This window comes from Columba livia, chromosome Z, assembly GCF_036013475.1.
Source record: "Columba livia isolate bColLiv1 breed racing homer chromosome Z, bColLiv1.pat.W.v2, whole genome shotgun sequence".
In the NCBI taxonomy this organism is placed as follows: Eukaryota; Metazoa; Chordata; class Aves; order Columbiformes; family Columbidae; genus Columba; species Columba livia.
Window position 1 is genome coordinate 46,246,730 of NC_088642.1, and position 16,336 is coordinate 46,263,065.

General features: G+C 39.5%; 1 protein-coding gene across 1 annotated transcript; it reads left to right on the forward strand.

The window, feature by feature from the left end:
* Positions 1–1,085: 1,085 nt before the first annotated feature.
* PHAX (phosphorylated adaptor for RNA export) lies at positions 1,086–14,911 on the forward strand. Its single transcript, XM_065045692.1, has 5 exons — positions 1,086–1,302; positions 3,200–3,819; positions 7,139–7,259; positions 9,196–9,279; positions 11,229–14,911. The coding sequence occupies exons 1-5, from the start codon at positions 1,198–1,200 to the stop codon at positions 11,496–11,498; spliced, it is 1,200 nt and encodes a 399-aa protein (XP_064901764.1). The 5' UTR covers positions 1,086–1,197; the 3' UTR covers positions 11,499–14,911.
* Positions 14,912–16,336: the final 1,425 nt, after the last annotated feature.

The window sequence follows — 16,336 nt, forward strand, 5'->3', positions numbered from 1 at the left end:
AGCAGAGATTCAAATGTGCAGTTTAGTTTCTACAGCTGCACATCTGTCTTCAGATGAAATTATATAAATGACATCTGTTTATAGCAGCGGAAGATACTGGACCTTTGGTCCATCTGTCCAACATTGTGTATATTCATTCATCGCTTTCTCACATCCTAGCTATTTTACTCCTGTGTCACCAAATACCATCACATTTACATGTCATTACTCACAGAAAGCAATTATAAACTCTATCATCAGACTTCTTTTAGTTGCCTGACAGATTCTTAGCAGCCCTAAAAGATATGGTAGGACTTTCCTACCTTGTGCTTTACTCAGTCTGAGATTTTTTTTTTTTCTTTTTTGGGGGGAGGGAAGAAGTCCTTTCACTGATTTAACAGTTTGTCTGCCTGATTTGAACTGGATTGGACTGTAGTGATAAATACAAGTAGCTCAGTTTCAGGTTATCAAACACTCTATCAAACCATTACCTAATATTCAGTGCCCTGTGTTACAGACCCATAGATACACCCTCATAGTGACATATTAGCTTTGCAGTGCAGAAATGATGGGTTAAGTCATACATAAACTAACAAACAGGACTACACAATAATTTAGGGTAAGATGGACCTGGGAGGTTAATTAGTCCCTGCTGACTAGTAAGAAACAGACATTTCTCCAAGTTTCTGGGGTTTTTTTCAGTGACACTGTGCAAGTAGGAAACGCTTTTCCTCCAGTAATTCTCAGGAAATACGTCAAGAATCTGCTGTAGAAACCAAAGCAAGCCATTTTATTAATTCGCGTTTTGTTGTTGTAGCCCCAAGCGCCGAGTAGCAGCAACGCCTCGGCCGGTACCCTGGGCGGCCCCTTGGCCGCTGCGGTGACGGGTGCGCACGGCCGTGCGGTAAAGCAGACCGGGGCAGGGTCTCATCTAAACATCGTATTTGTGCAGCACCAGCCACCTACACAACCGCAACGGCTACACACGCCGGGAGGTCTCGAAGACACCCTGCCGCGGCAGCACCAGCCCCCTACACGCTGACAAGATGGCGAAACGCCCGCCTCCCCTTCCCACCCGCCCGCCCGCCCGCCGGCGCTCCCGACACGCACCGCGCGGCTAGTCACAGCCGCTCGTTCTCCCCATTGGTGAGCAGGCAGCGGGGCTGTGCCCGCCCGGCGCCGCGCCCCTACACCGCTCTCCGGCACCGCGGCGGCGAGATGGCGCTGGAGGCGCGGGGCCTGGAGGGAGACGTGGAGGATGGCGAGCTCTCTGACTCGGACTCCGACATGCCCGGCGCCGGCTCTCCGGGGGAGCCGCAGCAGGTGAGAAGGGGAAAGTGGCAGGGGGCGAGGCCCAGGCTCCAGGCGGCGCCGCGCCACCCCTGGCGCCGGGCCGCGGAAGGCCCAACTGGGACAACGCAGCGAGAGGGCCGCAGAGGCCCCGCCGCCCGGGGTGCTCCGCTCCCGGCCAGAAGGCGGGAGACGCTGGGCGAGCCCGCTGGCGACAGGACGCGGCCGAGGCCGGGCGGTGCTCGGTGCCTCCGGGAGGGGCGGCCCGGGCGGCTGCGTCAGGGGGCTCTTCCCTCGGGATGGTGCTCGGCCCGGGAACCGGCGTGTTCCTCTGTGACCGTTCACCCGGGAAACGCGCACGCTGCCGGGGGGCGGGGAAGGCTTTTGTTGTCGCTGGGCAGCGGCTTTGGTGAGCAAAGAGAGCGCTCACCGGTTCCCTTGGCCGCTTCAAGAACAATAGAAATAAACAGTTGTAAAAACGCGTGAAAGCAAAGAGTGTCGACTGCTGCTTTCCCTTGACGTCACAATTCTTTTGCATTTGTGAACAGCTGAAGAAATGTTATTTGTTTTCAAGTGTCTTACATTGCTTTCATGTGAGCGTGTGTTTATGAGGAACTTGTGGTGCATGGGCAGGAAAATATATTTCGAAATAGCATAAATTATGATGCTTGCATGTGGAAGAATTTTTATTTTCTTTAGATATTTTGATTTATTTGCAATATAGTTCTAGGATGTGTAGCACAAAATAAATTATTACAGATGTGGGATTGTTTTTAATTTATGTAGTTGTTAGTGTGTTTTATGATGGAATATATTTTATATTAAAGGATTTTATTTCATAGCATGATAAAATAAGCTGAAGACTTTATTTTCTGATTTCTCCTATTTCTAATAGGAGAAAGAAGAAATGGTGCCAAATGATGGTGACAGCAGTGAGGTTAAAGAAATAATTCTTATTTCATCTGAAACTCAAGAATGAGATCTTATTTTTAAAGATCAAGGGATAGAATTTAACTTTATGATAGAAAACCAGTTAGGGAAAAGATAGAATTTTAAGTAAGGAAAATGCTTGCTTCAAATTAGCACAGACATCAAGACCAAAAGTTTCCAGCAATTGGGACTAGAAGTCTGGGTTATGTTACCCTAGTGCTATTGCAGGTTATGCAAATTTGAGCAGGTTTGGCATTCGTATTTTAGTTTATCTGTCAGCTGTGTCAGGAAATAGCATTTATTGAATTTTTTTTGTAGCAGTGAGGCCTTTTTTGTGAAGCAGGTTGAAACATTTAGGGGTTTTGTCCTAGTTAATAAGAAACCATAGTGAGTCTTGTGGTGTCTTGTTGGTTTAAAGGAAGAAAACCCCAGTTCTTCTGTAAGGTACTACTATCCCTGGCTGGTTCTGTCGTGATTGAACCAGAATTGCACTGTCAGCTTCTCAAAGGTAGAACAGCATCCAGGTTTTATGGGTTTGGATTTGGGTATTTTGGTCATTTTTTTTTCTCACTTGAGTCTCTGAGAACACTGCTGTGGTTGCGTATCACTAGTTTTGATTCCTTTCAGACTCTGGAGAGAATATTAATTTCTATAGCGTTAAAAAAACCAAAACGAAAACCAAAACAACTTCTGCGAAGTGGCCGTGGTGATTGGTGATTTGCTTTTTCAATAATTCTTAGAACTGCTGCATATTGCATCTTTATTTGATTTGAGGACTTTAATAGCTTTTCCAGTCTCATAATAATTTTAGTTTCAAAATACGGAAGTTTCATAGCATGCTCCTGTCAACTGTCATTCAAAGGATGCTCGTAGAGGACCTCCCAAACAGTCGCATGAGTCAGAATCAAGTTTGCTACCTAATCAAATCTTTGACATGACTTGATAGCTCTTTTAATTTACAAGAGTAATTAAATTAATGGCATTTACTTTTTCATTTCAGAAATTACATGATGGCAATGACTCAGGCAGATCACTCCAGAACAACATTTCATTGTGTGCACCAAGTGTTCCTTATCGGACAACCAAAAGTGTGGGTTCAAGTGACGAAAGCTTTTCCGAATCTGATGATGACAGCTGTCTGTGGAAACGAAAACGACAGAAATGTTTCAACTCTCCTCCTGCTAAATCTGAGCCTTTTCAGCTTAGCCAGAGCCACCAAAACCAAACTGCTCTAGGTGGTAAGAAGGTCAACAACATTTGGGGTGTGGTGCTCCAGGAGCAGAATCAGGATGCAGTGGCTACTGAACTTGGGATTCTTGGCATGGATGGTAGTATTGACAGAAGCAGACAGTCTGAAACTTACAATTATTTATTGGCTAAAAAGCTGATGAAGGAAGCTCAACAAAAGGAGGCAGAGACTTTAGATAAAGAACTGGATGAATACATGCATGATGATAAGAAAACATTGCCAGCAGAAGAAGAAAATAGGCAAGGCTTTCTCAAGAGGAAGCGCCCTGTAAAAGATAGACTGGGTGAAAGACAAGAAATGAAATACAAAGGAAGATACGAGATAACGGAAGAAGATTCAGAGGAAAAGGTGGCTGATGAAATTGCTTATCGGTGAGTTTAATAACAGTGTATCCTCACTTCCTTAAGTGTTGGTAAACTGTTGATGGAAAGGAGGTGAAAAAAAAAGGTCGTAGGTAGGCGCTGGATAGAGACTCGAACTCTTGTGGGTTACTCTGAGCAGTATTTATTGTAGAAGATTCACAGGAACAGCAGCGTTGGGTCACCTCCTCAGAGAGTGACAATCATACAGCAGTATAACTAGTCATTATATAGGGTTCTAACAGGTATTATGCAACTAAGCAAAATCTATCACTGTCTATCACTGTCGATATCTATCACTGTCGACATCCTCAGGTTCCTTCCGTTCCAGTGGTCTGCAGGTTCCACTTCTTCTTTCTTGGCAAGTACAGAACGACAGGTCATCGGGTCGCAGGGCTAGCTTCTTTTGAAGTTCCACCTGTCTCATTTGTTATCCATAGTTCACCAGTCTAGCATAGAAATCAGCAACCCTAAGAATAGCATTTATCAATGTCTTAACTAAGGGTACAAAGCAAGCATAAGGTAACCACGCTCATGGTTCTGGGTAAGGACTATACAGGGGACAAGCTGAGACTTTCAGCCTTAGCAGCACAGCTTATAACACTGATATGGGCCTAAAATCCTAATTTCCTATTTTCCTACAACAGGAGGGGGGGAAAAAAGCTTTCTTCCTGCTAAGTATGTACAATGTCATAGCAGATTACAAAAAATAGTAGCATCTTGTGTGCGTTTCCAAAATTATGGGATTAAAATGGAGCATTGTGGTTTGTATCTTGTAGGAGCATCTGATAATACTGTCTAATTATTTTTTTTTTTAAGGATCCACCAGAATGGTTTTGTTATTTGAGAACAAGGGCAAGGAAAAATGCTGTTTCTCATGACAAAGATATAGTGCTGCGTTTTTTTAGGAAGTGCCCCATGACTTTGGAGTTTATAGCACTGAACACCTGCTGTGGTCACCATGAAAATCTGGATAAGTTATAAATCCTTGAAACCATAGCTGAGTAAGACTGTGTAGTATTTTGGAGAGCGCAGCTTCAGAATTACACGTGTTCTTTACATGGAACTTGTCTTGTTATAAGCATACTTGTCTTAAGAAAACATTTTGCTGCTGTTGTAACGGAGGGCTGTGCCAAGGTTAGATACCAGCACAAAATCAAGCCTTTCCTCTTTCTGTGTTGTGAAACTGAGCTGCAGTTCTGTGCTAATTTATGGCAGCCAGTGTTGGGGTTACCAGGTTCCAGCCGTATGCACGCTCACCACCATCTAATTCTTTTCACAATCTGGCTAGTATTCTACACTGAGCTGAGTCAGAAACTTACCTGTCCAAAAGCCTGTTGCTTTTTTTGAAGAGTTAGTTTGCAAACAAATTTGTTTTGCAGACCAATTTGCTGCACAATTTCCTTTGAGCTCAGGCTGGCAGCACTGGACTGATGGTGCGAGGGAGGGCCTGTGACTGCAGTCAGTCATACTTAGGTTGACTTAAACTGCCACAATCCTTTTCTGATGGTGCAAGGGAATAAAATTATGTTCAATAAGGAAAAAGAGTTACAAGACTTACTGATGGTTAGCTTGGTGTTTAGATAAAACCTGGGTTTACTGATCATTGTTGCTTTCTTATGTGTGATTCTTGGTATTACCAGATGCTGAAATACAGCAATTAGGCAATTGTTAATGCCGTTACCAGTTCTCAGTAGCTTCTCATTTAAAAATTTGAAAACTTTGGGCACATCTCTCATAATAATATTTTTTTTACGTTGAACTTCATCAAAATAGGGCAGAAGCCTCTTCTTGTTGTGGTGCTGAGCTGCATTAGTAGGATGGTGGTTATACACATCACAGCAATGTTGTTTGGCCTCTGCTGTGCCATCCGTGCCTGGGTTCATAACACTTTGTTGTGCTGGCCCATACAGTGAACTGAAAATCGAAGAGTTTGTCTGACCATTTTGTGCCGTTTTTTGCCCTTTGTCGTGTTGAGTTCCTGTTGCAGTGCACAGCTGCTTGCTAAAGCACGCATAGAGGAGGGTTGTGCAGGGGCCAGAATGAACCCGAAGTGGGAATTTGACTGTTTAAACTGCCACTGCTACTAACAAAAGTTCTATTTAACTACCTCTGTGGGGAATCCTCATTATCTTAAAGTTGATAAACATTTCTGTCTTTTCTGATAACTCACAATTTAGAACTCAGTCCTATAAACATTTAAGAAAGTATTTACCTTCCGTTACCTTATCATTCATTGAACTTAGTGAGATTAATCACAAAGTTTAAAGTTAAGTGGGTTGGATTAGAACAACTGTCACTAAAATGGAAGCTTTAACACGTAGTTTCAGGTAACTTCAGTCATACCATTGAAGCAGGTGAAGCTAGCCTGATTGTTCTAAATACTTGTTCACATCTGTGGTCAGACACCTCGTATTATGCAGCCATTGTAACATATGCAACCTTATAGCACACTTACGTTCCCTTGAAGCAATTAGGGTAAACAGTGATCTTCAAGAAAGTTTGGTAATCAGGTGCTCTGTGTTTCTGCAAAGTATAAAACCACTGAGCTGTAGTGCTTGGGACTCTGCTTAATGAGAAGCTTTGTCATTGAAAAAAATAGAATTTAGCATATGAACTCTTGCTCTGGACAAGTGCTATTGATTTGTGGGTTTATGATGTTTTCCAGTGGGAGTACATACTTTGACACAGTGAATTAATTGTATATAAGCTTCTCCCTTCATGTAGGCTGACAATGAAAATTTCTGTATGAGGACATCATTGCTAACAAAATAATACAATTTAACACAGTAACATTGCAATTTTTTTTCATGTTTGCATTTTATAGGTTATCATAGATTAATCAACAGACTGTTTTCTTCTTAATTTTGTAGGTTTGTCTGACTGGCAAATAATCCAGGGGAGAATTTTTACACTTAATGGTGTCTCCAGTTAATTGTTGATTTAACTGTAAAAGGTGCTGTAATTTTAACTGTTTAAACACACAGCAGACTTTTATATGTTCATTTCAGAGATGTATACAGATCTTTGCAGTCTCTTACTTGGTTTAATCTTTCACATAGCAACAGAAGAAAAATAATGCACTTTCATTGAAACAAATTTTAAAAATATGTGCTTCAGAAAAAACTATTCCTCAGAAGCTCAGTATTTTGATATCTGATTCAATAAGCCACTGAAGCACATTTACATGTATAGATTCTCTTAATCTTAGCACAGTTTTACATTGTACAGAATGAATTATTAATTACGAAAATTCCATGGTCAACTTTACTCCAGAAATTATACTAACAAGAAATGTGCCTTTTGTTTTTTTTTTTCCCCCTTCTCTAAGGCTTTGTGAGCCAAAGAAAGACTTAATTGCCCGAGTGGTAAAGATAGTTGGGAAAAGAAAAGCTATTGAACTGCTCATGGAAACAGCTGAAGTGGAACAAAATGGTGGACTGTTCATAGTGGTAAGAAAAACGTAATATTATGGGTTTGCAGTGGGACACACACACACAACTTGTAGAATACTTACGTAGTACTGTTGCACAGCTTCCATGTTGGACAGGCGCTCTCAGAGTTTCATGGCCTTCCCTCACCATGAAAGTCACTTTATAAGTATTAATGTAATTTCTCATCAGGATTTGAGTAAACAATGCAATGAATGAACCTGGAAATTACCCAACTTTTTGTACTGAGATTAGAATCTGATTTGCAGTGGTAACATTGGATCTGCTACTCTTGTCTCCCCTTGGGATTGTTTCCCTGGCAGATTAAAGAGTCAAGGATTCTGAAGCTTGAATTAACACTTGTAAAGTTAGGATCCAGGTAAAGCCTCTGGTATGTTGCTTCAGTAAGTCAGGTAGACGTTTGACAGCACTGACTTATCTGCTGGGTTTATCAACATGCCATCAGAGGTCAACATACTCAGTATTTCTGTTATCGCACTTGAAGAATAACCTTCAAAAGGGAGTCTGTTAGCTTTATTAAAGAGCCATTGGCTTGTGTAGCAGTAGAGCAAAACTGACTACTGATTTCTGTTACAAATCATGGTAAAAATCCAATACATAATGGTTAGATTATCAGTTTCTCGTTATAATTTGGGGTTTTTTTTTCATAATGAGCCTCAGTGCAGAAAAGGTTCAGAAGAAAAAAAAAAAGTGAAAAGAAAATAGTAAGTATTTTAAAGCATTTGTTTATAATTTACATGTTTTAAGTTCCATCATTGGAAGTAAAGAGGAGGAGAAAAAAGTGGAGATGGAATAAGAAGAGAACCAACCCGACACAAAGAACAAACCACCACCCCCAACACCAAAAAAAAAAAAAAAAACCCACACAAACCTAAACACACAAACAAACACCTTCCAGTTAGTGACTTGTCTTAGAAGCAGTCTAGTGTCATGATGAAGGATTAAAGTATTTATTAACAAATATTTGCAGCGGAGATGAAAGGACATAACTCCGTAACTCCTGGTGGCATAGGTTCCTTTGGCTGCAGATCAGAGAACATTATTCAAAAGGCAGATCATACTGGTTTTCTTGGTTGGGATATTGTGCTGATAGGATGCTAGAAGTATGTAACAGCTGTTTTAAGAACATACTTATAAATTGACCTCTGTCTTAGAAGTTTTGGATTGTATTTTACTTTGTTGATTAGCAGCAAATTATCACATTTAATACAATATGAGAGCACTGGAGTAACAATTCACCTTTATATACTATGAATGGTAACTGTACAATAGTATGGTAATTAGTACTTATAATTTACAGAGGTTTCATATCTGAGTCAGTTTGTGCTTCAGTATGACACATTGCACCAGTGCTGTTACACCAAAAAGTGTTGAAGCATGGAACTAATGTGTTGTGGGGAAAAACTTTAAAGTACCTATTGTGTTCATATACCTTAGAAAGAAATGGAAAATCCTGCAGATATGTTGTAGAACTACTGAGCAAAATAAATTTTTAAAAATCTACATAATTTTATAAAATTAATTTTTGACATTTTACAGGGTTTATGCATTAGGGATGTTCTGAATATTTAGCCTACTATATACATTGTTGCAGATAATTGTGAGAGTAGTTAGAATACTATTTGTGTTTTGTTTCTTCTCTACCAAAATCAAATCAAGTATGTAGTTGAACAGTTTCAGTATCATGTTCTAAAGCAAAATTTTTGTAACCTAATACTTCACCTGTCCAAATGTAGCAAGCTGGTTGTTGACCTTCTTATAACTAGTTCAGGCACGAATAATACATAACCAGGATTGGTTTTATGTAATACCTAAAACCAGCAGAACTTAAATTCTTTTATTCTGTCTCAATGCAAAGCATTGTCTTAGATGCTATGTTTTTATTAACACTTACATAATAAGCTTACTAGTACTAATTGACTCTTTCCCTCTTAAGAATGGCACTAGGAGAAGAACACCAGGGGGAGTTTATTTAAACCTGCTGAAGAACACACCTAGCATCAAAGAAGAACAAATCAAGGTAAAATTGTCAAGAGTTCGGATAATTGTCCAAAGTAAATTTTGGGGTTTTTTCTACTAGGAATGTGTTGCAGATGAGTGACTTAGGGTCCTGCTTTCTGCAGAGCAATGTTTAGATCACTTCAAGAAAAGTGCAACTTAACAGAGTTCAGTAGCAAGGTTCACTCTGTTATTTACTGCATGGATGAAATATGCCAAACAAGATCAGGTGAGAGTAATTTTAGAGTGATGTATGTGAGGACAAGAGATGCAGAAGGGCAGAGGGAGGCCCTCCTGTTGAGTCATAAGGTTCAGAATGGACCCCCTTGCTCTCTAAACTCTGTCTCAGAGAGGAGTCTAGGTGCAGCTGGATCCAAACTTAGCCCCAGACTTCATCAGCTATATGAAAGACATGGAGGGTAAGGGAAAGCAGGTAAGAGATTATATATATTTATAGCCAAAGAATTGTATGTGCACACCCGATTCCTTATATCACTTGGCTAGGATTTCAAAGTTTCATCATTCTTCATCTCAGCCTGCTTACCTCTCCTCTAGGGAGTGACCTGGTTTCAGGTCACTCCAAAGTCTGGATCCTTGGTCTCATGAAGCAAACTCTTAGGCATTGAAGTTTTAGAAATAAATAATTTAATGATGTAGTTAGCAGCAGGGTTGGCTTAAGCTGGGTGCCTTTGCAGAGGTGCCGAGCATAGAAGTCCCTGGGACTCTCAGGGACTGTTTACCTGCCCCTCACATGATGATTCAGTCCAATAGTAATATGTGAGTCTGGGGTCTTCTTGCTTCTTCTTTCACTGTCTTCACACAGGCCCTTGGTTTCTTTAGCTGCAGACGTTGTTCATAGTCCAGAGCCGCTTTGTGCTGGCCTTGAAAGTGTTATTCTGTCCAAATGAATCCTGGTTTGCTGAGCAAAGTGCAAAACAGGCCTTATCTTGCAGATGTTCCTAATGGTCTGTATTTTTGTTTTCATTAAGTAGATAACAGTTTGGTGGATGTGAATGGAACTTTACAACATACAGTTTAAAATTTCAGCAAATTTAGCTTACTAAGTAATGTGAAGCAGACAGCATATTAATCATGCAACCTTCTCAGTGATTAATTCTGTTTAAAACACATTTCATTAAGCTAAATTATTAATATAAAACTTAAATTGGGCTCATCCAATGATGGTGGTCTGTAATAAGTAAGACATCGTTGCCATACAGCATGCATGCAGAAGAAAATTGAATGGTTGATGGCATGAGACATCTTTTGTCATACAAACCTGTGGGAAAAGTATATGTAATCCTGTCATCATAGAGGTTGTCACGTATACAACTCACAGATTTGTGTATCCTTAGCACTTGACTTGCAGCTTTTTGGGAGAAAAAAAGCATTCATGTTTTCTGTATGCTATTTATGTTTTTTAAAAAATAAGCAGGGAAAGAAAGGCATGTAGCAACATTTAGCTCTGCTGCATGGTATTCTCCCCCTTGAAATATGGAGGAAACATGTAAAGTCATATTTTGCAGTAGAGAAGATGTTAATGGAGTTCACAAATGTGTGAGAGTAAACATTGTGAAACCTGGGCTCAAATTTTAATTGCAGAAGAAAATTTTCTCAAGTTGTTACAGAGTCTTTGGTCGTGTTTTCTCCACAAGTCCCTCTGTATGGTAGTTTGACCCTCTGGTCTAGCACCTCTTCCTTCCAGTTTTGTATCATGAGCAAACTTGAAATGAAAAAGTGATACTTATTTACATACACTTTGAGATCGCTCAGAAATTATAGAATTATTTATGGGACATTTTCCTTAAGTGCAGTCTATCCTCATACTTCTGCTGTCAGTTATGTGCACCTTAATTAAATATTATTGAACAGTATTTGTAGTAATTTTTTTTTTTAGTTCTTTATGTTTTCTTTAGGAAACACTAATAAAATGAATATGCCAAACTTTTTGTTTGTTTGCTTTCTTTCAAGGAAATATTCTATCTGGAAAACCAAAAGGAGTATGAAAACAAAAAAGCTGCTAAGAAGAGAAGAATACAAGTTCTAGGAAAGAAAATGAAAAAAGCTATTAAAGGGCTTAACCTGCAAGAATATGATGATGCATCTCGTGAGACTTTTGCTAGCGATACGAATGAGGCTCTGGCTTCCCTGGATGATCTACAGGAGGGACATAATGAAGCAAAGATGGAACCTGAAGATATTATTGAAATCGATAACGCTCATGATTTGGAGACCTTCTAGTTACTCTTGATAATGAAGTGTCTAATATTACATGAGCCTTCTAATCCCATGGCTTCTTGTTTTCATAAGCTGCAGCAACATGGGAAGTGTTTAATGCTGAAGAACATGACATAATTCTTAGCTAAATTTAACAGCATGAAAGATGTCAATTGTCCTAGTGTTTGTTTGCTGAGTTCTCAAAAAACTGTTAAGACTTTTCTAGATAACAGCTCTGCTGTTCTTGGGGATTTTTCTTAGCCACACATTAGGTTTAGGAATTAAGGTTGTGTTTTAACAAATTAAATAGTATTTAATTTGCCGAAGCTAATGAAGTAATCAGTTGAGCAATGCTCCTCATTACAGTTGAACAGAAAAAGCAGTATAAAGTTAGTCTTGGTATGAAAGATCCCTTGTTCTTAATGTAGCAGTGCATTGACAAGAATAGTAACGTTCATAGGATTAAGACCTATAAAAACAGATTGGTTTGTGAAATAATGGTCAATGATGTTTGAATAACAACTTTGTAAATAAGCACTGTTGAGCAATGTATGTTTTAAATTTCTGCAGGAGCTTAATCCTTCATATTATAATATTGGCTTGAGCTTCCTACGTGCTCTATATAGACTTTTTCCATTATTAGACACACACACAATTTACACAGATCTTTTTGTTTGAAAAGAAGTATACTGAATTTGTTCTGAGTAGTGAGATTTTCCTAATCTGTGTTCCCCTCAAGGGTGTATAGACTCTACATGCAGGTATAAACCCTTTGCCTTGCCATTCTTGTTTCCATGCTGATTCTCATGCGTGCAGTAGGATAATGTGTGGCTTGCAGAAGCTGTAAAGTTGTTCTGTGCTGACTCTTAAGAAAACAATAGTATGCAAAAGGTGATTTTTTTACTTGATGCCGAAGACCATTGTGTAGTTTGTAAGCTTGATTGAAGACAAATTTTATTATGAATACTAGTTTTAATATAATCAAAGAACATGTGCAGCACTGATACGTGTGACATCTAAAATACTTTGTCACTGAGTTGTGTTTTCTGTGGCTAGACACTATTTTCCAATATAAAATATTTCTGAAATATTAATGAATGAATCACTTTCAAACCCAGTAACAAACTTCTGCACATAAATTTTTGTTTGTGTGGAGTCCTTGGATGTTTAGAAGCAAAGCATATCACTAAAACATGAAGTTAGGGTATTGAACAATTCAGTACTGTCAAAAGCTGCTGCTTAAATGACTACAATATTCAAAGAAAGAGTTCTTCAACACATAGCACATTCCATTATATGCTTTACTAAATTTAATTAAGAGTTTTGACTTTTCTGCATTTTTCTGTTCATGTGCTGGAGCTTCCTATTGTTAAGTTAGTCATCAGATGTGAAGCACGCCTTTGCTGGTAGTAGTTGCGCTGAAATAACAAAAAGTCTTGATTTGTTCGATTTCCCGGGTATAGGGTACTGAAACAGCATGTGAACTCTTCTATTTAACAAAAGGAAGATGAGACAGAGTGCCCCATTCCTTCCTTCCAGTGTCTGACTAACTGGCCTTTGTTTATCTTCTGGTTTTGCTTCCTTTTCTATTTTCTTTGTCTTTCAACAGAATCTTTTTAAAAGGGCACCTGTTCTAAACAATGAGCAACTAATCTTCATTCCTATTACAGCAGTGATTTCTTTTTGTTACCTTTGATACCAAAAAGATTGCATTAAGCAGCACTGGGTTTTGTGTAGCACTGTAGTGGCTGCAATCAAGCTTTCCTTGGTTACTGGAGTTGTTGGGCTGCTCCTTCCCTCTGCAGCCTGGCACAGGTCCCTGCCCTCTTCAGTGGGATGTACCTGCTTATACTGGTGTGTGGCGGTGGCCCAGTAGTGGCCACAGCATGAGTCAGTGTGACAGAATTTGGGACTTGTGTCAGCAAGCCTTGCGTTGAGCTTGGCCAGCGCTGGAGCTGAGGACCACAGGGCTCACCACAGTTTCCAAAGGAACTGATGCAGATGTGCAAGGGTGAGAAAGAACAGGCTGTGATGCTCCTCTGTGTTGCTGTACATCTGTCTCTTTTTTCAGTATCTGACTGGGGTTACTGGAAGGTGGTGAGGGGATCCAGTGGTGGTTATTTTCATTTTCCTCATCAAAACAGCTTTTAATTCCCTCTGTTCTCCCAAAACTACTGCAAGAATAGAAAGTGTGGGTAAGCTAGAGGTTTTCCTCTCTCAGCTCCACAGAACTTGTTTAGTCTGTCCTGAGCAGATACCTGCAGAGAGAGCAGTTCTGTGGTGTTTGTTAGTCCACTGTGACTTGTGGCCAAACTGGATTGCGTGGGCTGTGTCTCATCTGGGAACAGATACAACTGGATGTTTAGAGTTCAGTAGCTGAGGTTTTACTGGCAAAAATGCTGATACAAGGGTTGGGTTTTGTGTTCTGAAGTTTCTCTGATGGGCAGATGTGATTGAGACCATCTCTGCTGCAAATGTAAACTGTACTGCTGGGACAAATATCACCCTCCATCTCTTAAGCTATAGCAGTGTAATAAGCAGTCTCTGTCATGCCTGAAGCAGATAGTGAAAATGAAGGAAATGTATTCTCATTTGAAAACACAAAGCTTGTAGCCAAATACGTTTTTCTTCCTTATATCCCAAATTCAGATAAGAAAACAATGCTTTTTGGTATCACATGGAATATTAATTTATTAGTTTTTCAGTTTTATAGTGGATCATGAAAGCATCACTTCTAATTACAATATTACAGATTCTTCCCTTTCCAAATAGATTATCTCATTAAAATGTTTCTGTGTCCTCCAGGCATACTTACAGTGAAAAATTCTTAAGCAAACATGGAATGAACTGGTGCTCACTGTGACACCTTGGAAAGAAGATACAAAAAATAATTTGCATTTAAAAGTAGTGATAGTGAGATCAGCAACTGGTTTTGTCCTGCATACAGCTTAACTGTTGTCCCTTATTTCCCAAGGTGCTGCTGAGTATTTGGAGCAGGTCATTGAATCTGGTTCTAAATATCAAGCCCCACAGCAATGCTTTGCTGTTCTCTCTGTACCGTTTTCATTACTAAATCTTTTCTGCTGTTGGGTTTTGGTTTTTATATCATAGTTTAAAACAAAAAAAAAAAAATGGCTCCTTTGTTATGAGAAACAGCTAAAGACAGATAGCTAGCATATGAAAAGTAATTTATTCTGCAGATGGGTTTGTTAAGAACTGTGGTTTCTAAAAGATCTACGAGGAGCTAAAAAGGGAGAGGAAGGGAAAAAAGCAATAACAAGGTATAAAGGTGATGGGAAACGTGAATGAAAAGGAAATTACTACTTACTACATTTGTTATGACAATCAGTGTTACGGAGAAGTTGCATTCCTTGTATTTTGTCAGAGTAAATGTTTGGAGCAGTAGACTGCATAATAAAGTTGTGAGTTTTTCAAAATATGGATTTTTTTCAATCTATCGTAAAACTTCACTATAACAACACTCATATACCACCCTCTGCTGCTGCAGTTTTGACACTGAAATGTCTGCCAGAGGCACTTTTTTAAAGCTCAGCTTATTTCAGTGTACAGAAGAGAATTATATTCCTGGCTCCAGTGAATATGGGCTTACTTGCTACTCCACTCCTGTTCCCGGTTTTTAGTGGTCAGCAGCAGATCAAAGATTCAAGTCCATTTCTGAACCACTCTGGTGCTTCAGTGGTTCTGGTAACATCCAGACTTAGAGCCTTTGCATCACAGCTTGTTTCAGGGACTCACAAACCTGGCAGAGACAGCTGGTTGCAGTTTCATAGGACCACTTCTTGGATCCAACAGGCAGCTGGAGAGCATGTTGCACAGTGGCAACCTCTGCAGCAACTCTGGCCTTTTGATAATTTGGACCTATGCATCCTACCAGATGTGTGACCTGCCAAGGCCCTAGGAAATTCTTGCAGAACTGAGCTGCTCAATATTTAGGAAGGACCTATTTGAAGCTTTCTCATTTCCTTGTCTGCAATACTGATAAGTGCCACTTTTTCAGAGCTGTGGAAGGAGGAAGAAAACACTCAATTGCGATAGATTTAATATGGCCAGCCAAACACATTTCTAGAATCATCAATATCCAAAGCTAAATACTGATGATGAAAATGAGAAATATGTATCTGAAGTTATAATAATAGGAGATTCTGTGTATAAGTTAGGTATTTTGGTTACTACCTTTTAGATCAATTGAGGGGGAAGCAGTGCTTGAGCAGAGAGATTCACTCTTCAGTTATTTAAAAAAAAAAGGGGGGGGGCAAACAGTTTTGCAGCATTAAATAAACACGGAAAATTTTATATTGAAAACTTTTCCCTGGAAATATTTTTTTTTTTTCCTTTGAAAGCTCATTTGTGATTCCATATATCAGCATTCTTGTTTAAAACAACATTGCTTTGAAAGGTATTCTCATTTTTCCATAGAAGTTACACTTTTTAAGTTGCCCCCTGAATTTTTCATTTGTTCTATCAGATTTTGGTGTGATTTTTTTTCTTGTTTGTTTTGCTTTTGTTTGTGGGTGGGGTGGTGTGTTTGTTTGTTTTGTCTTTGTTTTGTTTGTTTGTTGGGGGGTGGGAGGGTGTTGTGTGGCTTTTTGTGTTTCTTTTTTTTCCCAAATAATAGTACAGCTATTTACAGAAATTATTTCATATTTGTTTAGTTATCACTGACAAGTTTTGCATTGACAGCCTTCAACCACTGGAACATCTTTATTCAGCGTGCAGAACTTGCTGAAACATATACTGGGGCCTTTGAAGGCAGTTTGTTTTCAGAGCACAAGGAAAGACTTTTCCATGGAGATGAAAGAAAAATCATCCAAAAAAAAATAAATGCTCTGGAAAATGTTATT